Genomic DNA, 26,070 nt, shown 5'->3' on the forward strand with positions numbered 1-26,070 from the left:
CGTGTTTTTGCTGACTTCATTCCCATGTTATGGTGGAATGAAGTCAAGCCAAATTTTACATCACATTATAATTGATGTGGAAACTCATTTCTCATAAAATCATTAATTAAACTTATTTTACATTTATTTAGTCAGGATTAACTAATTGTGAAATAATTAGTTTTCATTTATATATATTATTGAATTGTCAAAAACACCAAATCATTTAAACTGGGTGAAAATATATTTGTATCACAAGATGCTCCTAGAAATTCAAAACATAAAAATAGCTGTCATGTACTTTAATATATCTTATCAATATCAATGCACTAATTTATTTAGTACTGTATTTTTATCACCTTCTGTATGAACACACTTAATGAGCAATAAGTACAACTCCAGAGAATATGAAAAAAATGGGCACTTGGTGCATAAGAATCATTGTTTGATCGATATAAAAGAAAGTTCCAGCATCATTTTCAACATAGTGCAAACAATCCTTATGTTGACTTTAAACAAGCACAGCCCTGGCCCCTAACTTCTGACCACTATGCCATAATGATAGGATCTATTAGTAACCCTGTAATGACTTACACTTCTTCATTATGAGGGTAATTGTTTGGAACCAGAGCTTAAGCAGTGGTCTTTACATTGAAAATGTCATTCTCAGACAAAATACCATGAAACAAGTCGAAGAAGGTGGAACAAATCAGATGCTCCATCACAATCCCCTCATACTCACAACTTTAATATGTTGAAGTATTTTCTAGCCACAGTAAAACAATTTGTGCTTAACCCCTCTTGCATTTACCAGATTTGCTCCTGTAGATCTTTTCTCTTTACTGAGGTGAAGCTGAAGGGTTGCTGTTTTGACATATTACAAGTGATCCACTGTCACAGAAGGTACATGACAGACAAAACTCCTAAGAGCATTAAAACAGTGAGAGAAGCATTATGAATGATAATGTGCTTCATTACCCAAAGGAACTTCCATCAAATGAATTTGTAGGTAAATTTAAATGAGTACTTTTGGTTAAAGCCATAATTTTGAAATTTTATCATAGCATATATTTTAACTATTTTAAGCATAGTGTAATCTCTAATTATTAAGACCTGCTCTTGTTCACATTAATCAGAACAGTGTTTTTTTTGGTTATTTCCTTTATAATTTCTGTTGTCACTGTTAACTCAGATTCTGGCTGGTAACTAATTTACTTTTAAATTTATAAAGTAATATTTTATTACTACAATCTTTAAAGAAAGTCAAAATTGTTTACATAGCTTGTGGTAGTATGTTCATGTTTTAATAAATATTCAGAGCTTTAGAAACGGTAGCATACTTCTGATATGGCAAAACATTTACAAAAATAATTTTGACTTAGCATCTCTTAATAATTTCAGTTATCCAATATTTATTATAGTATACAGAAGTTAGATTTATTTTAATGTGAATTTCCAATAAATATATTCAGGTGATGCTGAAAAATTTCATGTATTAAATAAAAGAGGTGGGTTTAATAAACCTATATTTTCCTTTTTTTATTAGTGTTATATTAATTAATTGCACTGTACTTCGATAATGTTTAAAAACGTATGTGAATTATGTATCATAAATATCTCTTTTCTAAAGTTTTAAATTTTTCAGGGTTTGAAGATAGTTTATTCAGTTTAGAGAAATTGAATCAGTTCCATTTTGATTTACCAGTGGACCTTGCAGTTCGACAGCTGCAGAACATTAAAGATGCTTTCTAATAAAATGTGGTTTCTTTTTTTTATTAAAAAATTTAACCATTCATATATCAGTTTTATTACCTAACTACAATAATCTGGAAAACAATTGTGAAATCTTTTTTTTTGTATACTAAAGAAATGTTAACCTACCCAAAAAGTTTATTAAAAATTTTACTTTACCTACCAGTGTTAAAATTGTATTTTAGTTTTATCAATATATGTTTGTTGATCAGTTTGCTGTTGCCAATCCATTGCACACTTCCAATACATTCTTTAAGGTAAGATTTTTTTCTTAGGGAAATGAAAATTTCCCTGCTTCCCATTTTCTTAAAGTAAATTGTGCACAAAATTACAATTGCATAAGTAAAAGTGATGCTGATGTTGCCAGAGTTAGAGATAGAATTGACATGGACAGAGTAAAAGTCTTCAAAGGACACATTGAAGATATACCAAGTAGTGCTTAGGTTTGAAAACACGGTACGAAAGATATTATAATGAAGTATATGAACCGCTTTAAATGTTATTACTCATATTTCTGTTAATTGCGACTTTTTTTTAGGTGAGCATACCTATCTATGATGATCCTGAATTTACCCGATTTCTCTTCTGTAGATGTAAGCACCAGACTGTGCAAGTAACACAACTTTAAATATTTTTCAGATAATACATTATCACGGAGTCATGTTAATCACAAGAAAAATGTTGCTAGTTTTAAAAAAGGTTAAAGAGAAGTGCTGTTAGTACAAATGAATTTGCACTAAGCTCCATAGATGATGTGGTTAAGTTGTGCAAAAACAAACTGTAAAGGTTGTTTATAAGTTTTCATGTTTAGTACAAGCATTTGAAAATCAGTTTCTACTGAAAATGAAAACTAATAAATAACCTTTATAATTTGTTCTTGCACATGCACAACTTCACCATCTTAAATTAATAAGTTTGAAGTTCACATGTACAAAACTTTGATATTTCAATTACAGTATGGAAAATAAGCAACAAGATAAATATACAGCCAAATACTTAGTCATAGAGAATGAAAAAGATGTTAAGATTAAAGGGGCAACTTTAATTAAAAAATCAGATGGGGCTGTGTCGAGGCGCACAGTTGTTGCTTTAATGTGAAATGCTACAGACCTTGGATGAAGTTCCCCCAAGTTACAGACCGAACAACTTATCTGTAGAGTTAAGTGGTAGAGCCATCATTTTTTTTTTTTTTTTAACAAAACTGTAAGTCTCCAATGGAAAATTTTAGTTCCTTCATTTGGCTAACTACAGATAAATTGGTTGGTTTTATGTCAACAAGTCACTTTTAGTGTATTGGATTGAAATTAAAACAAGACATTTACTGCGTACCAAATTAAATTTTTTCAACTAATATTCAACAATTTTGTTCAACATTGGTCTGTGATATGAGAAGTAAGAGACAAGGCATAATAAGCAGTGGTAGAGGTGCTTGTGCCATCAGTGTCGTTCACTGAGCATGTCATGCCACCTTTGCAATGCTCCCAAAACAGTCTTGCTCGCTCAGCACTGGACATTGGGGTTCCTGTGTGTGGCCCATAACCTCCCCTCTCCAACGATATGTGTAATTTAATTTCCAGCTGGCTTTTGTGCAGTCTGAGGTTGACATATTGAATTTTTATACTTTTTTTTTACATGTTTTCTTTAATTTTTTATATATAATTTGTCCAAAATTCATTTATTATTACTTAAATTGATCTATCTCGACAAACTCTAAACAAACATATGAATCACCCCCGCATCTTACGTTGTGAGCTACACTGAATGGAAATAAGCGAGAGCACCAGTTTTGGCTGATCTGTGCTGTGCCCCCTCCCCACCAACCTGCTCATTAGTGACACAAACTCAGTCGTATCAGCAAGCTGACCATGTAAGTTATAAAATAACACTGCATTTACATCTCAGACTAATGGTTCAAGGCAAAACAGTAAATAAACAATATTATTATGTTGTTCAGGTTCTATCAAAATAGCAAATATTGAGAAGAAACGGCTGAATTTATTCAAACATGAAAACTCGACTCTTTACAAAGGCAATGTATCTTATACATTCAGCCTTGCCTTTCAAGGAATGTTTAGCTAGAAAATTGAATCGCTATTTTGGAATATCTAACCTATCCATTTTAATATAGTGCCCTGAAACTTCTACTAAATTCCAAAAATCAGAAGTTTTCTAAAGGAATCTATTTTGAATCCATGGAAGACACAATCAAATTCTTTCAACTCTAACTTTCTACAGTACTTCAAAAGAATAAAAATATCATTATAAAAATAATAAAAAATTCAGAGTGCTTTTTAATACAGTAGAATGCAAATTAATCTAATCACAGATGTTATTTAATAAAAAGTAACTATTTATAAAAAAGATTATACCTGTACAATTTGTGGATATGGAGTAATTGATATGTCCTCCTTTACTTTTAATCAGGTGACGTTTTGGCATCTATTCAACAAGTGTAAAACACTTTTTTTTTATTTCCTCATCATGAAACCATACTGATATAACTGCTTTAATGAGGTGAATTTTTGTGGTACAATTCATTTTTGAGTTGTTTTTTGACTATTGCCCAAAAATTTTCAAGTGAATTTAAGTCTGGGGAGTTGCCTGGTCACAAGAGCACTGTTGTTCTTTGGAAAATTTGTCCACCCTTTTTGGCAGTATGGCATAACACCAAATCTTGCTGGCACACCTCCACTGCCTTGTGGGAATTTGTTTTGAAGTTGTGTCACTTCAGAATCTTGATGTATCCAACACTTTTCAACATACCATCTACTGGAAGTACTGAACAAGGGTCTTCAAATGCAAAACAACCCAAAACATTTTTTCCAGTCTCTTTTGGTCCAGTTAGCATGTGCTTTGGCTCACAAGAACCTTCTTTTTTTTGCACATTGCTGTTGTTAAGAGCTGCTTTTTCACTGGTCAACTAAAGCTTTCCAGCCAGCTGTAAGAAGTCTGTTTCTAACAGTTGTCATGTGTAAATCTGTTCCACTGGCTGCTAATTCTCAATTTAAGTCCATAGCAGATAATCTTAGATCAAGTTTACTTTTTCTCACTTATAACCAATCCTTTGTTAGAGTAGTCTTTCTTTTACACATATTTGCCTTTGAGATGAAAAGGAACCAGTTTCTTTAGATTAGTCTACTTAGAATTGAAATGATTGTGAATTATTTGCCATAAGGTAGCAATGGTTAGTAACCTAATGTTCTCATTAAATTAAAACAAGTATACTACTGCTAATTACTGGTATTGACCAACATAATTATGATGGATACAAAAATAAAAATCAATACAGATACTTGTGTAAATATACTTATGTGAAACAGTTTTTCTACTACTAAAAAAAGCACTTACTGAAGTGCAAGTAGAACAATGTTTTTCTATTTCATTTGTTAATATTTACAATTATAGAACGAATTGAGCGAAATACAAGTTATCTTAATATTACACAAGAATACACATAAAAAAATCTATATTATTTTGTAAATGCATAATACTGTATAAAAATAATTTATCTTAAACCCTAACATTAAATACAACAAAGTTAGGAAATACAATATGTATACAGTAGGAAAATACAGAAATATATATACATACGAGACTCGACTGATAAATTGTCCACATAGTGCATAGCATGAGAATGAAATAGGGATAAAACCTCATCATCAATGGTGTAAAATGATTACCTTTGAGATGAGAGAAGTGAAAGTTGCACAGAGCCAAATCTGGCAAGTACGGCAGATGCAGAATAAGCTCAAACTTCAACTTGTGGAGAGCCATCAGTTTGCATGGTACCCATTGTGCACAGATTTTACGGTAACCCAATTGCTTAATAATATGGCCTACTCATTCTTTAGATATGCATAACTGAATAATGATGCATTGCTGCTGGGTGATTAGCCAGTTAATTTAAAGCAAATCGTCCACCTTCTTTTGATGTTTCTTGTCAATCACAGAAACTGGTTCACTGTGAGGTGCATCCTCAATTGTCGCTTTACCAGCTTCACATTAGCAAAATTTCAACACCCACCTACTCATAGTACTCCTGTCAACAATTTCACTACGGTAAACCACTTTTAAACTCTGAAAAATATTCATTGAATTCACATTTTCTGCTGTTAAAAATTTGATCATTGCACATCGTTTTAAACGTGTTGATATATTGGCCGTACTCTACTCCATTTTAAGTGCTACTGAAAATAAATCGGTAAATAAATTTCAACGCATTATCACAGGTTTGTAGAGGAGGATTTTAGCTATCATGTGCTATCACGCCCAACTTGATAGTACCTTTTGTCTCCATGTAGCACACTATTGTGCAAAATTTAACAGCCGAGCCTCATATAAACAACTAAGAAGATAATGACAAGTGGCAGGAATTTAAAATTCTGTTTCACTTAATGTTAAAAAGAACAGTATATATAACATTAATAATTTATGCAAGTATTAATTTTACATAACAAACACATAAGATATCTTAATAACATATTTACACACCATTAATCCAACCTAATAAAATAAAAAGGTGCATCCAACTTAAATGATTATTAAGAAAGCAACAGCACGTAAGTTGAAATCACCATATATTTAATATACATAAATACACCTGCTACAACTAGATAATAAGCACAACTACAACAGCCAACTGCAAACCAGTTGCAGGTAACTGCAACAGCCAGTTCAAAAGATTTGACATTGTCTATAATAATAAAGGTGAGAACTCATTTTTGACATCAAACAACTATTACTATTCTAAAATTCACTATATTAAAAGTAAATGTTTTAAAACACTCAGTATTGTCAGATTCAGAGCATCCCAACCCCGTAAGGGAAGCACCCATCTTGTGCCATTAATGGTTGCCACACCACCCCCTCCATTCCAAGCACCGAGGGGGGCTTTACCAGAGGTCATCTTTTGATCCTCTGATTACATTTCAGTCATCAGCCAGGCCTCAGTCGGGATGCCACCGATGTAAATGCCTTGGCAGATATTTACCTCAGTAAATAATGAAAAATTAGATTTCACCTTCACGTAGGCCTTCAATGGACAATTTCACACCCGTTCTAACATGACACCCTCAAAACTAACTAACCAAAATCACGGAAGCACGAACCCTGTGCCTATTCCAATTTTGACACCATTCGTGACTGTAAATGCCTCAGAAAACGAAGAAGTAGTAAGTCAAATCAGCGCTATCCTCATACCAGTCAAAAGCATGTTTTACATAATATAGAATTTACAGATTCAGAGCAACAAAAATCCTCAGAGATTAACTGACCTCAACTGATTTTATGATTTATCACAGCAAATTATAAAATTACATCATAATTCTTCTTAGCTCCATTTATAATCTTGCTAACTATTCAAATTTGGGTAATTATTCACTATTACTAGATAGATATAATAATAGATTGGATTATTGTAATTTATTGTTCAAATTGTTAGTTGTTCATATGGGCAATTTGTGAAGGTCAGAGAATTTTATTGCTGTTTCATGTTAGCTTTTGATACTACTTGAGTTTATTGTTTCTTGAATTGTAAGATTGATATAAGCTTTTGTTATCTTGATTTACTTGATTTACCTAATGCGATATGACTGTTAACTAATCTTCTTATCTAAGGGTTATTGGTTGTCCGTGTATAATGAATTCTGTCTGTTTTTGTGTTTACTGCACGTCTGGTTATTTATTGTGATTGACATTTTGTTCTAATATTGGATGTTTTGTGTACTTGCTCTGATTTCATAAAAATTATTGCAGTCCTGGATCAGTTAAATCGATTTGTTATTTTGACCATATGGAATTATATTAGTAAGACATCAATAATTTTATGAGGAACGTGGGAAGGAAATGATCTTGGAAAAAAGTGTGCATTTCATTGTTATGGAAGTATCCCAACAGTTAATTCCTACAAAAAGGTTACCATATGATGTAATATTCATTTCCCAGAATAAAAGTATTTGGTTTGAGGACCATAATCGCTCAGAGAAAATCTTTAATTATTTGCTTTCTGGATAACTGCCTTCCTAAAACCGCTGCTGCTGATGAACGATCAGATGCAGATGAATGTCAACAGCTTCAGATGTCAGATCAACTGCAATTGAGGAATAATTGTCATATTTGCGAAAAGTATAAGAATATACACTGTTAGTAAAAAAAACATTGGTGATTAATGGCTGAAGTTAGGTAGGCCAGGAAGATATGTTCTAATAGATGAGGTAAATATTTGATAGGAAATATAATCAGGGATGGATAGTCCACGGGAGTTGGATTTTCAAGTCATTTAAGAAAGAGACATGATACTTTTTAAATATTTAGCTACCTGTGGTGCTAACATTTTGGAAAAACATAAGTCATAGGAAAATGTAGTCGGGTATTACTCTTTCGACAGATTTCTGAAGAATTATTTATTAAAATTATTTGAGATGGAGGGCTTCCAACATTTTACTATTAACTATACTGTGAATTTTCTGAATCCAGAGAGTAGTGTTTACATGCAGTATACTGAGAGAATTTGGTCTGAGGTGGGGGTGTAATGTTCCAAGGTTTGGTAACAGGAACTGGGATTTGCACAATCACTATTATGAGCTCTTATTTAAATAGTGCCCCAGATCCGCTGAATATACATAATTTTCATAAACATGCATTATATAGGTGAATTGTATGATGGAAACTGGCAGAACATAGTTAACTGATGATGTGCTATGCAACTCACAGTCCTTGTAGTCATCTAATTGGCTAATTTATAGTGCGTGAATTTACATTTAATTTAATGTGGAGAAATTAAATACAATAATTTTTTGGATTTATGCAATTGTTCTACATGGAAGGTGTTTCTTGAGTGATGTGAACTGAATGTTCTGTTGTAATGCCATTATTTGCAGGCTGCCATTAAGGTAAACTGCGGAGCAGTGTATCATGCTGACCTGTATGCTGGCTTGAAGGATCTAAATTAATTTCTGTTAGTTATCATTGTCTGACCTTCATCTAGGGATGTAAAGTGGATAAATGTTAACAACTTGCTTAACTAGTAAAAACTGAAAAAATACAGGGTGCATAGTAACAGCAAATAATTAACTAATTTGATGAGTATTTTAATGTAAAGGTACAATTAAAAGACTCCATTTAAAATACAATAAAACCTTCCATATTAAACTACTTATTAATGATAGATTTTTAAGATAAATTATATTTTCTATATAACACTTACATAGACATACTTTTTCAGTCTCTGTCAAATAATAAAATGTCTATAACAGTTCAGCCAAAAAACTTTACTCGCAATACAAAATTGTAATTAAGACTAGAAAAGTAACTTTAAATGATAGAACTTCTACAATAAAACTAAATATATTTATGTATTTCCAATTACCCAGGAGTAGAATTGCTGCATTACAATTCTGTAAGGAAAAAAGAACATGGCTTGACTGTTGAATTAGTAAACAACTTTCAGAATTTGCCAAAAAATTTAGTGAATTAAATTGTATTTAGTAAATTCCAACATATTAGATCAGACAACGTGTTGCAGTGCACTGTCTGCAGTTTTAGGCAAGTTGTAATCTTATGTATTCTTAATCGCTACATTTCTTAAACTAATTTGAGAATATTACCAACATTATCAATTATATGTAATAGAAATTCCATGACATATTGATGCTGACATTTTTTTGTAATATATAGTTATTTAACTGCAATACCCATCATACAAAAACATCTGACTACAGCAGTTCTACTTTGTATACAAAAAAAAAATTTATAAAATGGCTGTTCATGATTTTTAATATATAAATAACAGATTAAAATCTGTGTATAATTTTTCATACATCAGAGTTTCAAAAAAGTTACTTTGGGACTGGTAAATCCCAGTACCTTCCTATTGCGAATCATCACTGGCATCTGCAATCATGGTTGCATTGCTGTCATATGTAATCAATCCCATTCTATTTTTTACTCGGACACGACCATCACTGTACTTAGTCTCAGTAGAACCATCAGAATACAAAATTTTTCTTGTGCCACTTGGAAAGCACCGAATCTGTAATGAAAGTTATAATAAATTCAAATATATCCAGAACAACTTATTGAATTACAGTTATATTTACATTACCTTCATCATAAGCATTTACTTTTACTTAATGCTAATTTTTTTTTTTTCATCAAAAGTAAGCCAAAGTTAGCAAAATTATGTTCACACTATTTATAATAATAATATACATATTTTCTATACAAATTCTACAATAGAATTCATTAGTGCATAATAATAAGGATACTCTAATAAAATTATTTAAAACTCATTAACACAATCTTCAGCTCTTTCTGAATATTTTTTGAAGCATTAATTATAACTGTAATAAAGTTGTGAAAAGTACACAAAAGTAAAACTACATAAATGACTGGAGGAATGTAACCTCATAATTATAAAAAAACACAGAGACATTAAGCAAAACTTCATCCAGTGGCAAATGTCGATAGCTGTTTAGTAATGAGGGGGGGAGGCAACTCTTGCTGGTGGACAGTCTAGGGATTGGTCCTTATCCTGAATTGTACAACATTCTTACTAGTGGCTGAGGTGTCTAATGAATGAAGTTGAAAACAACTCAGACAATATAAAATAAATTGGTTATGATCTAAATAATTCCTCAAAAAGATCTACTCGGTACTAACAAGTCAGGAAAAGGTTTTAAGAGACTGTTGACCTCATTGAAAACTGTTCTCTGTTAATTCAATTTATAATTACACTGATTCAACTTTAGTGTATTTCTACATCTCCAAGTAGTCTGTATTTCTCCTTCAAATGTTGAGTCCTCACATACTGTAAAGAAACCCTGTGCTTTCTTAGGTTTATGACAAAATCTTGATACTGTTCAATAATGGTTTTACTTTTAAAAATAAAATTTAAAACTAATAGCTTTGATTTTCCTTTTATTATTTCCCTTCCACATGGGTAATAACAACTAAAAAAGAAAATCAGATTAAAGTCATGTAAAAAATAAATTAATCTGTGAGAATAAATAAAATCCACTTATCGATCAAATAATTTCCCTATTTTTTTTTTTACATAAATATTAGCAATTGAATGATTTTAATGAACTTACAGTTCGATCTCCAAAGTACTGCTCTATTTCCCCATTAGGGAAATTAACAGTAACCAAATCATCTGACCTTGAAGCAATAATATGATTTGTAAAGTACCACTGCTCCAAGCCATCGGGATAATTAACTTGTTTTGTACCATCTGGATATGTAACTTCTGTTTTACCATCTGGAAAACGCTTCTCCACCTGACCACTGTTAATGAACAAAAGAAAATTACACAAAATATAAATTTTGAAAAATAAGGATAAGGAACAAAAATTTTGATAAGAAAACGGTGTAAACAATTTTTGAGAAATTCGGCTTTAAATTCTGCAAAATAATAATATGCTTTTTTATATAAAAGGACGTTCAATAATTTAGACAATTCATGTAGAGAAAAAAATGATTTATTCAATGACATTGGAACTTACACTACCTTTCAACATAGTCTGCAGCAACATTTAGACTACAACAAGCAACATTTAGATACTTGTCCAACCATTCTGTGAGCTTTCTGATTCCCACAGTGTAGAAGTCTTTACCTTGCTGTTTGAACCATTCATGTACAGTTTTTTTGACTGCTTCATTGTTGAACTTCTTGCTGTGTAAAAAGTCTTTGAGTGGGCCAAATAAATGAAAATCAGACAAGTCGAGGTTTGGGCTATAAGGAGGATGTGGCAACACCTCCCAACTCAACTTCTTGAGCATTTCTCCTATTCTCTGAGCAATGTGGGGGTGTGCGTTGTCATGCAAGAGACTCATACCTTTTGAGAGAGCACTCTGACATTTTTACCTTATGATGGGTCTCGCTTTCTGTTGGGGCATGTTAGAATAGTATTCACTGTTCATAGTATGTTGTTTTTCTAAATAGTAAATAGTCACTAAAAATTGGGCCTTGCAACTCCCAGAAGACCATCAACATCACTAAACACTAAAAAAGAAAATCAAATTAAGTCGTGTAAAAAATAAATTAATTTGCGAGAATAAATAAAATCCACTTATCAGTCAAATAATTTCCCTAATTTTTTTACATAAATATTAGCAAATGAATGATTTTAATGATCTTACAGTTCATTAAACTTTTGCAGTAGATGCATGAGTTGAATTTTTTTGGTGGGCAAATCCAGATGTTTACACTCAAGACTTTGCCGTTTGGATTCGGGCTTGAAATGGTGTATCCATGTTTCATCACAGGTTATTATGTAGAGCAAACAGTTCTTTAAGCTCAAAAAAAAGGGGAATCCAGGTGTCTTTATGGGCTTCGGTCAACTGTTTTGGAACTCATCTCGAACAGGTTTTGCAATGATTCAGCACGTCATGAATGATTGAATGCGCAGTTCCAACACTAATATTACACAGACTAAAAATTTGAGAAACTTTGACTCATCTGTCTTGTGAATAAGATCATTTATGCGATTTTGCAGCATGTTAGTTGAAACTTTAACTGGTCTTCCAGAGCGATGGAGATCAGTCACACTTGTTCTGGCCAAATTAAATTATTTCACCCACTAATATATTTTACTGTGGTTTAAACACTTTTCAACATTCTGGAGTAAATTTCCTGTTTGTTATTCTTCATCCCTCATGTATACGAGGAATTTTTTATATATATTGGTTGATCACAGATCATTGTGGCTCAGCTGATCCCAGAATTGTTATAACTACATAGAACAGGAACAGGAAACTCATTGTTGCAAAGCATTTCAAAATCTCATCCACACCTCCCACCATGAAGAGGTTACTTCAAAAATACTACATAGATATACACAAATAACAATGACAATATTAAATAAGTTAATGTCTAATGTTTCTTTAAAAAGAAATTGGCAATAAACATAATTTGTTAATTGGTCTCTTCAATACACCATTTGAAGTCTTGACAGCGACAACCCAAACTTTATTATCTTCTGCTGGATGAAGTTTTACAATACATGCCATTTTCTATTGTAAAGATAATACAGGCCCGCATTAAAGATGATTTATTAAAAATAAATAAGTAGGATAAAATGTACCAAGTATCTTGGCTTGCCAGTGTTATACTACTGTGTGAATTAAATGGATTTATGCATTATCATTATTTTTATCTGAAAAAGTGCTGCGATCTGCTGTAGTCTTTATAAGTGTGTCATCTTCATATTTTGTTTCCAAGTTGATCTAGTTGAATTTACTTTTATATTCATATACATATAAAATTTCTCCAAAATGTTTAAACTTTTATTATTATTATTTATATTATATTTCTTTATTTCCAGATTGGTTTGAATATCAGAAATAGAATGTTTGTTGTTAATGAGGTGGTCAGCAACATTAGATAAACCAAATTTTCCATTTTTATAGTATCTAACATATTAAAGAAATCTAGTTTTAAAAAATCTACTAGTTTTGCCTATATAAATATGATCACAGTCATTACATTTTATTTTATAAATTCCACATGAATTTTATAAATTATATGAATCAGTATGATTACTGTTTTTTTAAATGTTTTATTATATGGTTATTTGTCTTGCATGCAGGTTTAAATTTAATTTTATCATAAACCTTAGTTATATTTTCAACAGTATATAAATATTTTAAATATAGGTTGTCAGTTGTTTGTGTCATTTATTAAATTGCTTTTACAAAATTTTTCATTAGTCCTAGCTTGATATGGAGAGGGGGTAAAAATATTTTTTTGGGTTCAACTAAGGGCTCACGAATAATATTTTTCCAATTTGTAGTTAAGTTGTCTCGTTTCTTCCACTCTTTGGTAACATAATGTTTATCACCACTAGTTTGGCTGTCCCATTCGCAAAGAAAACACATGCACTTAGTATAGCCTAAAAAAATTGTTATAACTTTCAAATCACCACATATGTTCCAGCTATGTTTTTTATAATTTATTTTTTCAAGAACATCTTTCAACACATCATATGTCTCTTTCAAATTAATACCATAAGCGATCGGTATCGAAGGATATTTGTTACAGTTGTGTAGTAAAACCACTTTAAAACCATACTTGGACAAATCTATGAAAAGGCCCCAGTCCTCAGGTTTATGAACTTGTCCAAGTGCAACATAAGCTCATTAATATTTGTGCAATAAACCAAATTATTTTCATCAATAAAGTAACGAAGTTCTTTTTGTTAGCTTCAAAACCCCAAATTTTTTGTATTTTTTTGAAGTAAATTTCAACCTTGCAGTCTTGATCCTAACAATTCAGCTTGATTTTTTGATAAATTTAAATCCTTAACCAAATCATTTAATTCACCTGTGATGAAGATGTAGCTTATTGAAAGATAATTCAAAATCAAAATCATTGTTGTCTTCTTCAGTACTGCCTGATTCTTCATTGCTGCTTTTGAAACATACATTCACAGGTGACTCAGGAACTGGAATAATTTCACTGTGAGGTACAGGCCTGGTTGTAGATTGCAATGAAGGATATTTTACAGTATGTTTAGATTTTTTAGAAATTCCAGACACACTTTTTAAACAAAAGTAACAATCAGTTGCACAATCCTTTGGTTCACCAAATGGCAAATCCTTCTGTGTTATTTTCAGCCAGCCTCTTAAATATACAGAAAAATTAGTGCATACTATATGAGGAGACCATGTTTTATCCTGATCACCAATTTTACAGTGAAAGTACAAACGATATGCTTTTTTTTTAAATTAAAGGTATAATGTTTTTTATATTTGACTTTACGGTAAACTCATCACATAAATAACAAAAGGCATCTACATCATTTACACAATTTCTAGGCATTATGACGTGGCCACCAAGATCACCAGACATCACCCAATGTGATTTCTTTCTCTGGGGTTACGTGAAAGTTACAGTATTTATCCCACCAATTCCACCCGATATCGCTGAGCTAAAGGATTGCATAATCAATGCAATCAACTCTTATCGAAAATGACATGTTAGAACGAGTTTGCAAGAGCTAGACTTTCGTGTTGATGTGTACCGTGTCACCAGAGGAACACATATTGAACATTTATAGATTTTATCTAAAACTGTTTGAGTCCCTGCATCACCTCGTACAACTTTCATTTAGGTAAGTGAAGTACTTTTTTTGTACTGAATTTTTGTAACTCCAAAGAACATTATGAAACGCCCTGTATATGACTATGATATGATTTAATTCTTTGTCTAGTATTGTTTATTTATAGCTTACAAATTATGTTAACAAAGTTAAACAATAAAAAATGAGCTAACAAAATACAATACAGGAGCTAAAAATGTTAACCATGCATTGAAAAAATCCTTTAATTAAAATTTAAAAATTTTTCAAAAATGGTGGGTGATAGAAAGATTCTGAGTTCATATTAGTTTTCAGCATGAAAAACTTATTAAAATCATGTATCGCATGTTAGGAAACAAAAATTATGTTTATCAGTGTAACTAATATGACAATACACGTTCTACACAACAGTAAGCAAAAACAGATCAACTGAAATAATAATTACATGTAATATATCTACACTAACCTTGTGAATTTTAATATTTCAAATCCTGATGGAAATATAATGTGTCCAGTTCCTGTAGATTCATACACATACACCAAACGACCATCATGATAGACTGACTGCAAATCTCCATTACTAAAACGAACAACTTTTACTGTATCGTCCTGAAATTCAATATGACTGCCACTAACTACTGTAGGTAGATCAAGAGCAACAGGCATGCAGTGGACTGAATCAGACTGCAGTTCTCCATCATCTTGTTCATTTACACTGTCAGAACAGGCAGCAGCTGACCAAGGTACCAGTACATGATCACTTTGATCATTTATACTGACTCTTTGTGGCTCACTTGAAAAAGAACATGGCGCTTCTTCAACAAAAGAATTAAGAATATCTTTTGGACATGTTTCAATGAAGTTAGTAACTTCCTGCAATGATGAAGTTTTTGGATTTTTCCCTGTCTTCTGCTTATTCTGAAAGAGTAAAATGAAACTACCAATAACACTTTCTTATAGAAATTACTCATAAAATGAAGATACTATAACAATATAAAATTTCCAAAATTATTGAAGAGCTTTGACAATTTACACAGGATCTTGAAGGGTTGCGTGACCATCTGTAGAAAATGAATTGTTTCTGCATAGACTATACATTTAAAAAAAATTATACATAAAGATGCTTTTAGAAAACTAAATCAATGAAAGTACATCCAACCACTGCACAATTTTATGAAGTACAGAATTTTTTTTTAAATCTAAAGCCATTTTTAAAACAAATTTTACTTATAAAGATCTAGGTTTTTTCAACTGAAGCACAGTTTATAGACAAACTGTAAAGTTTACAGCACATTATTAAGAGTAATATAATTTTAAAGTTGTTTTTTTATAATATTTATATTTTCATGAACATATTACAAAAGTTAGTAAAATATATTAAAAAGCTTACAGTAAGTAAATTAACTGCCTGCTAATTAGCATAAATAAAATCAGATAATATTGTTTGTTCCACGATTGTAGGGGTGAGCAAATTGAAATTGTAGCACAGAGATGAAACGAATGCAACCATTAAAAATTAAGTGACTTTTTTAATATGGTATGTTATTTTAACCAATTTTGTATTGTTGCTTCTTAACTTTATTAATACTTAACCGATATCATATTTCTGGTCATTAAGACAGATTAAAGATAACAGTTAAAGAATATGTTTAGTAATTATATAACCCTAAATGTTTAAGAAAGCTTTAAGTAGATTTGAATGAGTTAGCAGATTTATTATGGGAATCAAAACAGGATTCATCAATCTGTCACTAAACAAAGATAATACACTATCTCTAATTTACCACTTTAACATTTCTGTAACTGCCACTAGTCATAGCTCTAATCATATTAATTTATCGTTGTTTACTAGTCATGCTCACGATAAAGTTCCTTCTCCTATAAATTATTAGAATTAAAAAGAGGATGTAAATTTATGGTAATAATAAAAAGAGTTTGATGATAATTAAAAAAGTATGTGAAAAAACTCATCGGTAAGTAGTCCATAATATACAAACTATATGACCTCTATTCAAATAAATGAAAATAAAACTTCTAAAAATATGCTAGTTGTAGAACAAAAACACATATAACTGTCATGTTAAATAAACTTCTTCCTATACACAATACATACTTACAGACATATCTTGTTTTATCGATTTCAGTTCAGCGATAAGACCAACATTCATATTTGACAACTGCTGATATTCCTTAATTAATTGCTGCAACTGGGTTCGAAGGGAAGCCTCTGCTGCTTTAAAATGTTTAGTTTTATCCTGTAAATCATGTTCTGTGGAAGCAAGCTGAAATAAGATGTAACATTATATTCTATGAATAATAAATGTTTGTATGGAATTCAAGGCAGAAACACACAGTATATAATAAAATCTACTGATTACAAATATAAAATTAATAAAAATAAAATTATTTGAATAAGTGTAGCTTCAGGTTTAACTTTAAACTAACAAGTTCAATATAATCTGACAAATACTAACATAAAATTTGTTTTAATTTTGACAAATTACAATACCTAATGAAGATCTTTCAATTTCATATGGTCATTCATAAACACCAAAAGAATATTTTAAAAAGTTGGTTCATAACACCCAAGTTGAGTATAATCTTTCTTCAAGTACTAGAATTTTAACCACTTCAAAAATTAAATTAAAACACTATGTCACAACATTTTAAAATTGCAGTAGTTTACTAATACTAGAAAAGTGTACCATATGCCTTTGCTGTAGTAAACTTTATTTTTAGAACAGATTAGAAGTTAGGGGCCCAAACTCACCCAACAGGCACTTCAGCCATAAGATTATGATGCCAGTAAACAACCCTGAATCGATTCAGAGGCAACTCACCACACCAAAAACACTATATACCAGTATCCTTACCATAAAACTAAACCGTCCAATCTATATCCAAAACCAAACATGGGGAAAAAAGAAATAAATGAAAAATGAGGTGGTAAAGAGAAAAAAATCTACCCTTGGAGCTATCACAGTAAGAGACCAAAAACTCTTAGCTACAGGAAAACTGAAGCTCCCTCTAGGCAGCAGGTGCTCATCCTGCCTACAATCCCTCAGGAGTAGGGGCATTTTTTACCTCATCAGTCAACCTCACCTGTCCCTAAAACTTTACGCTATGTAAAAACAAAAAAATAAAAACCAACTGAACCATAAAACATTCAGCCAGACCTCTTATTGGATGGCTACAGTAAACAACATAATCAATATAGCTTCATATGTATTTTATGTAGACTACAGAAATGTCAAAATGACTTGTGGAATATTTATGGCAATTTAGTTATTTAAGTTCAGTCTGACAAATTTCAATGAACTGATTTCTATATTTTGCAATTTAAATCACTGTAAACTAAAAGATAATTAAAAGAAAAGCTACAGAAATATATGTATCAGTGTTTTATACATAGCTAGAAAAGCAAAATAAGCGAAGTTACAATCAATGAGGATAGAATGACTAAACCAAGCAAGTATACAAAATACCAATAACCGATGTTCTAAAGAAGCATGGTAGAGTCGAATACTAATGAATGATAACACAACTTAATACACCATTTTAAAAAGTGCTACCTGAAATCACTACACTTAATAATGCATGCACAAAGATGATTATTGGAAATATATTTCTTTGTCAGATTATTTTGAATTTTTCTCAAGATCAGCAAGACAAGCCACATCATAATTATTTGAAAAAATATTTGGATAAAAACAAGTTTATATTCAGATCAATATACTACAATTATGATCATCTACAACTCTTCTTCTTAATTGTAGTTATTATAAAATCAATGCAACAGGCAGTTCAACATGCATAACATGAAAACTGATATTCCACCAAATTGAAATTTTACCAAAAAAAATCCACGCTGGCATGCTATGCCAGCATGACACCACAGATCTCACCAGAGTAGCATTTAATCCAATTTCCATTGCATTTATAGTAGGAAGAGATAAAAATAAAGGAAAGAAAGAATAGAGTTGATCAATTCATAAAGAACCTCACTCTATTTAGGGTAATTGTACAAGTTTGCCATTTTGCTCAAAATCTTGAAAATTTCCTAATTCTTCCACAGAAGACTGAAAAACATAAAATCTAATAGTCTAAGTTTTACCATAAAAATTTTCACAGTTTTAGAAACTGTTTTTAAATCACAAAATTAGCATAAATATATTAATTATTAGCAATTAATTAGAGGCACCCATTCTTATAAAGCTAAACAATAAATTAGAAATCAGGTTTTATATACATTCAAAGCCATATCCCATGAATAGTTTTCTAATGGCAAAACCATGAATCATGAAGCTACTGTATGAATACTAGTATAACCAGGTTATAAAGCCAATATCTAAAAACTTAATTTACTAAGCATTTGGCACTGTTGGTATTAATACAATTGTATAAATTAAGTTTCCACTTATCAACAGTTTAAAAAGTGTAAATCCTACTACTTTCGAAGCTGTTACTCCATCTTCAGGGATTTTCTAAATGATGTTAATTTAAATTCAAATCAGTAATCGTTTTTAAATTAAACTGATATGTTCATAATAGTCGGTCGTCAAGAATAAAATTAATTTGTACGTCAATACGACAGTAACGTCATGTTTGTAAAATGTTTGCAACTAACATTACTTAATTCAAAACATATTGTTAATTTAAAAACTATTATTGATTTGAATTTAAATTAACATCTTTTAGAAAATCCCTGAAGATGGAGTAACAGCTCCGAAAGTACTAGGGGATTTACACTTTTTAAATTGTTGGCAAGTGGAAACTTAATTTATACAACTCTAAAACTTTCTTTCTCTTCCACTCCATTGCCTTCCCACCTAGCTACAAGCAATGCTAAGCATTCTCTGTGTTAGATTCAGCTAAATCTAACCTATGATCAAACTCTTCCTACCTTTTTAATGATTTTACACACTTAAGTTAACTTATTTCAAAGATCCATAGCCATATTAGCTGAATCTTATCATTTTGGCTGAGCTAAGTTGGATTGCCTATCTGAAATTCATAGTATTCTCCGACAGAGATACTGCTTTTCTTTCCAGTCAATGCACTGTTCCCTATAAATTAATCACTACTAAATCCATTTCCATCACCTAACTGTATAACTATATCTCCCAAGATCCTTCTTTGCATCTTTCAGTAACAAGATCACCACACAACTGAGGTAAGTATGACGCTTACTAATGTCATCATCTAAAGTACGTCCTAGATATTTTGCCAACCATTATCTACATTTTAAGCAGCAACTGCAATATTGAACACTTCTAGTTGTATCAGGTTTACAAAGTTTAGAAGGTTTCTAAGGCAAAGATCATCCACTAAATACTTTACTGTATACGACCTGCTACCTACATTGGCCAATTTGAACAAAACACACACTGCTAAATTGGTAATAATGTGCATTTTAACCCAATATATTCAAGTACCTAATAAAATTACTAAATAAAACCTAGATCGCTAATGAATATACATTATTACATATTACCTGTTCTTTCAGTTTTTTTATCTTTTCAGTCAGCTCTGTAACTTTCGGTCGATTCCTCAGACTTGCAGAGTGTGTATGAAACAACTCCTTCTCTTTAGCTAACCGCTTTAATCTTTTATCTAATAATGACTTTTGTTCTTCAAGTTCAGCTAATCTTTCCTTAAGGCACTTGTCAGCAATATCTTTTGCTATTTTGAAATCTTGTTGCATAGAGTGGGCTAAGCTTATCTCTCTTTCATATTCTGACACTTTATCATTCAAGTATTTTATTTTCCCAGATAAAGTATCAATTAATGATGTTACATAAGGTGGCACAGACTTAGAAGCAATGTTAAGTTCTGCATTACTAACAGAACATGTATTAGATAATACTGACATATTATTTGCTGAATAGTCTTTTAAGTTACCACGTTCACTACAGTTACAATACATCTTAAAGAGATCATGCAACTCATCAACAACATCATACAATTCTGGTGGTGGATGTGAATCTGTAGCTACAACAATCTGTTTATCATTCATCTTTAAATATTGATCAACTAAATTTAAGACATTATTTATTTCTTTTAAATCCTGATAACCTTTTGTACTTCTTGAGGCTGTTTTAAAGGACTTCACTACCTCATCAACAAATGATGAGTTTGACAAAAAGCTATCATTAACTGATCGCTTTTCTAGCAGTTCAAAGAACTTTGTCTCTACACATTCAACCTAAACAAAAAGATATAAGAATCGATTACAAAACAAAGAATACAAACATAACACAATAATAATGAAAACAGTACAAATTAACATTTTCTTCCTTAAGTTCACTTACTGTTCAGCAATCTGAAATATTCATGTATAAACATCGACTGCTAAAAGATCACTGTGATATAGCTGAATCTGGCCAACCGGATAACCATTGACATCAACCTTTAACTCCTTTTCATTTCCAAGATGTTAAGGATCAATAGTAACATTATTCTTGGGTATTAAGACTACTCTGTGTTCTTCTGGGTACCAGTTCTCATTTGTCTTAGGAAGGAAGCCTCAACCAAAATAATTCCTATAAAATTCTTTCAGATTTTATTATTCTCTTCTGAAATTTTTTATTAAGACTTGTCAACATCATGTAAATCACAAAAACTTATTTTGTTAATGTTAGTGGCAAAAAGGAAATCCCATTTAAAATTTTAAAAAATTCTGTGGAAATTATTAAGAACTCTTTACTTTGACTTCCACTGCTTGAAATTTTTTGCCAAACTGAATCCTGTGTGAAAGTTTTACCAAAAGCAGAGCAGATTTAATTGTTTATGCAATCTGACCAAATAAATGTAAAAAATTATTTTATCAAGGAGCAGCCCACTGGTAAATAATTCAAATGAAGAAATAGTAAATAGTAAGACAGTATAATGCTGTAAATTATCATGTCTGGTAAAAATAAATTTATTCTTCCAGTTTCATTAAAACGTATTATGTTGTTCACACAAATCCCTTACCAACAACAAAATTGACATAAATTTAAAAAATGTGTACAAATTGAAAAAACAAAGCTATTAAAAGCTAGTCATTTTGCAAAGAATTGTCTGACAAAAGCAAAACTATTATTTTTAATTTAAAGTCATCAATTAATTGCAGGTAAATTTCAATTATACCTAAAGATGAGTGTCATTCAATAATTAAAGATACAAATTACTGTAGTTCAAACTTTATTGAATTAGTGTGACTTTTTTTCACTTTCTGACATAAACTCCAGCATTATTAATACACTTGTCCCATCTGAATCAACACATTTATACCAGCTGCAAAAAAAAAAAATTTGATGTTGAGCCAATTTAGCAAATTTTCTTGATGTCATCATTGCTACTAAACTTTTTACCACGTAGTGACTCCTTGAGTGGATTGAACTAGTGGAAAATTGATGGGGCCAAGTAAAGATTATATGGGAGGGGTGAGGTAGTACTTCCTGATGCAATTATCTGTTGTTACCTAAATTGTGTGAAGCTGGGTGTAATCATGAAGTAGAATGATGCCTTTTCACAGAGATCCAGGGCATTTTTTTCAAAACTGCTGGCTTGACTTTGTTTATAAACATGTCACAGTAGTATGTGCAGTTTATTGTTCACCGATTTTCTACAAAATCAATGAAAACCAGGCCTTTGCATCTCAAAAGATTGTCATGATTTTTCCTGCTGAAGCTTGGGTTCATATACTTTTTTTTTGACACTGGAACTCATGCTTCCACTCCATCCTCCCGTCTTTTTTATTCCGGTTCATAATGGTGAATCCACATCTCATCACAAGTTAGAATGCTATGCAAAAAGTATCACCTTTCAGTTGATACCATTGTTTCAATTACGTTCAAATGCAAATACCTGCCTCCTTATGGCGATCTGCCAGCTCTCTTGAAACCCATCTTGCGCTTGTTTTACGGTACTTTACTTCAGCTTGTCGGTGTAATGTTATGAAATGTAACAACACTTACTTGTAATTTTCCAGCTATAATCTCAACTGTAATCTACTTCTTGAATAAGAGACTTTATGCAAATTTCAAGCACTGGAGCTGAAATTTTAATTGGACATCCAGAACGGTGCTTGTCATCAGTCACTGAAGTTCAACTATCTAAATTTTTCTACCCACTTATAAAACTTTCTGCAGTTCGTAAATTTTTATGGACTGCAGAACTGGTTTTTTCACCTTCATAAAACAAAATACAGATCACTGAACACTATTTTAAACAATTTGCAAACTTCCAGAAGACCCATCATTGTAAAATGAGATTTTGAGGTTATAAACAAAACAATTTTGCTCAAACTGCTAATCAAAAGTGATCACAGATATACCTCTCACCAACTGTGTCTCCACAACTATTTGGGTCTTTAATATTGACTGACCCACATATATAATGCTAAAAAAAATTAAATAACTCAAAAATACCCACAAAGTTCATGGCACAATTACAATTTTGGCACCCTAAGTCTCCTCCTTGAAGTTAGGAATTGTTTTTTTTTACAGCAGTTTAACTTCAGATTATGTACAATGTAACAGGATTTCACACAATAGTTTCTAACTTAAATTATATGATTTCATAAATTAAATTATATTTCATATATAAGAACAACGAGCTTGGGTCAAATTTTGTTTCAAAATCAGGAAATTAGCTTTGGAGACTTATGATCTCTTAAAAACAGCTTTCAGTGATAAATTTCTGAGACTGTCAAATTTATTTATCTGGTTCAGCAGATTCAAAGATAGCCACGAATCAATCAAAACTGAATCCCGGTTCAGCCGGCTTTCACTTCAAAAACCAACGAATACAATGTGAAAGTTCACGATTTAGTGCACTCTAACCATTAACTTACAATTAGGGAGATAAACTAATTCTGCACAGTTCAGTCAATTTTAACAGAAGATCTGAACAAGCATCAAGTGTCCATGAAATTCATTCTGAAATTGTTTTCAGATAAGCAGATACAACACCTACTTAAAGTGTACCAAATATGTCCATTTTAAAACAGACCCACATAGACTGTAATAAACTACTTATTCGCTGGTTGGGGATCGATAAGAAACGAGATTCATGGTTAGAAAAGAAGGATCTTATAGAATAAGTACTACAGTCTAAATATGTTTACTAGCAGAAATAAATGCAGAAAAGCAGAATCAGAAGTTAATAGCAAATTTCGACTGTTAAACAGGAGATGTAAAATATTTCAATCCAAAAAATACACAGCCCTCTTCCAGACATCAGGGGTTTAATAATAGGTCCTTCAAATTCTGGTAAACCAATGTGATCTTCAAACTTTTGTTCGGCCCTGGCAGGTTGAGGTTCAGCAACTTTTTTTTTTTAAAATGACTGTACCAACCAAAGTGTATGTTACTTAAAAGTTTAGTGACTGATGTTGAAGGAATAGGTTACTATCTTTTCAGCAACAATGATGTTATCACAGCGCCAGAAGGAACAGAGTCAAATTCAATTACATGCAATGATGTAATATGCGATTAACAAAACAATAAAATAAAATATTTCACAATAGTAGTTATGCCGATTTTAGGACAACATTGACCTTCAACCCCAGGTAAAAAACTGACACCAAGTAAGAAAATGAATTAACCTTCAACCCCAGGTAAAAAACTGACACCAAGTAAGAAAATGAATTAACCTTCAACCCCAAGTAAAAAATGCTGCATCATAAGAAAAATTTCTTTAAGAATTTTAAAGAATAAAATTGCCACGTGCTGAAAATACATCTACTGCATGATCGGAAAGTATTAGGGACGTGTGCGCTGATATACAAGTGCTTGCTGACAATGCAAAAATCTTATTTACTACTTTCAAAGGTATCAAATGATACATTTGTGTCAATGTCAAACCCTAACAGTTTCATATAAATACCCACCAAATTTTCATGCATTCATACAAAGTTCTGATCTTCTTATACTGCTACTGCATACATTTTTACATCATCCAGGATTCTATCAATTACCTCCCTTTACAATAATTCATTCGGGTGAGTAATATATTCTTAAAAATAATTACATTTGTACTAGTTTAATTTCAATGCGATATGTTTTAAACCAAATAATAAATATATGTCTAATTCCAACTTGATTATATTAATTATATATCAAATATTTAAAATGGAATTGTTTACATATTATTATTTTGCTATTTCATTATAATGTTTTATTAGTTACTAACACACAATTTCATTATATGTTATTCATTTATTTATCGTCTTTATTTCATATTATAAAATAAAATTAAAGTTAAAATATCTAAAATATTAAACTTAAATTATGTATGTTTGGTGTTCTATATTGGTGGTGGTTGGTAATAAACTACTTGTTTTCAATGTTTCTAGGCTTTCTATATTTTATTTTCACACCCATACACACGATAGATAATTATTGTACGCCATCAGTGCACAGTGGAGTATTTGTACGAAACAGCTGACCAAAAGTAAAAAAATTAAACTTGCCATCACAAAGTTGCATGATTCATCTCTGTTTAATGCTAATTGGTTTTTAATTCAGTCATAACAAAGCATCGAAGCGAGCAGCTAGTTATTTTTTATTGTTTGTTGTTTCATGTTGAGTTATTACTTTTTATATATGTTGAGCAATTGACTTAAGATCTTTCATTGAGGGATTGAAAGGTACACGCAATTATTTCTAACAATTAGTTTTAGAATATTTTGTAAATTAAAAATTAAATATCTATTACTAAGTAAGAAATTAAACAGTTTTTTAACATAATTTTAAATTCGGAAAGATTTTTGAAAACTTGTCAGGGCTTGTTGGCCCGTGATGTTTGTATTGAACAGATCCTTGTCTTAGAAGTTGAGTGGGAGAACTCGGACTGTTAAGACGATTGAGATTGAAGATGATTTTTGCTCCGCTGTTTTTTGCTTTTTGATCGGGTTTTTTCGGCTTTACCTATCAGGAAAGTGCTGTTTAACATTGTGATTGGACTACTGGACAAGTCTAAAGAAAAAATAGAATTTTTGGTTAACGGATTACTAAGTTTTTTAATTTTTTTAAAAAAACTTTTTTGTTTTTTTTAAACGGAAATTTTGGATTCACATTGAGGATGGATATACAAATAAGTGTTTAAAATTTTGTGAAAATTAGACAACGGGCAACTGAGTTATTTCTGTTTTTTATAGTGGACATTTCGTGCAAGTTAATGACGGTGACAGTGTGAGTGACGTCACTGTATTTAACGTAAATAAGGAATTGGAAAATTTTCACTAATAACAGTAGGTATACTGAATTTTTTCTAA

General features: G+C 31.2%; 2 protein-coding genes across 6 annotated transcripts in view; one reads left to right on the plus strand and one right to left on the minus strand.

Annotated features, from left to right (window-relative positions):
* Positions 1-17,083, plus strand: part of LOC142323110 (RUN domain-containing protein 1-like) — a 98,586-nt gene extending 81,503 nt beyond the window's left edge. For 2 of the 5 annotated variants that reach the window (XM_075362303.1, XM_075362302.1), the window contains exon 14: positions 1,610-1,910. In XM_075362303.1, coding sequence (XP_075218418.1) covers positions 1,610-1,731 — 122 coding nt within the window. In that variant the 3' untranslated portion in view covers positions 1,732-1,910. Of the gene's footprint in view, positions 1-1,609; positions 1,911-13,052; positions 13,170-16,951 lie in introns of those variants that run through there. The other 3 variants (XM_075362306.1, XM_075362305.1, XM_075362304.1) reach the window with 3 other exon arrangements.
* The window catches only part of Sas-4 (spindle assembly abnormal 4), a 54,208-nt gene continuing 33,289 nt past the window's right edge, over positions 5,152-26,070 (minus strand). Inside the window, exons 4-8 of the mRNA XM_075362301.1 lie at positions 20,302-21,012; positions 16,925-17,089; positions 15,274-15,725; positions 10,821-11,013; positions 5,152-9,760 (exon numbers count right to left, since the gene is read on the minus strand). Of these exons, the coding sequence (XP_075218416.1) occupies positions 9,599-9,760; positions 10,821-11,013; positions 15,274-15,725; positions 16,925-17,089; positions 20,302-21,012 (1,683 nt within the window). The 3' untranslated portion in view covers positions 5,152-9,598. The remainder of the gene's footprint in view (positions 9,761-10,820; positions 11,014-15,273; positions 15,726-16,924; positions 17,090-20,301; positions 21,013-26,070) is intronic.

The sequence above is a fragment of the Lycorma delicatula genome, chromosome 4 (genome assembly GCF_047948215.1).
Source record: "Lycorma delicatula isolate Av1 chromosome 4, ASM4794821v1, whole genome shotgun sequence".
NCBI lineage: Eukaryota > Metazoa > Arthropoda > Insecta > Hemiptera > Fulgoridae > Lycorma > Lycorma delicatula.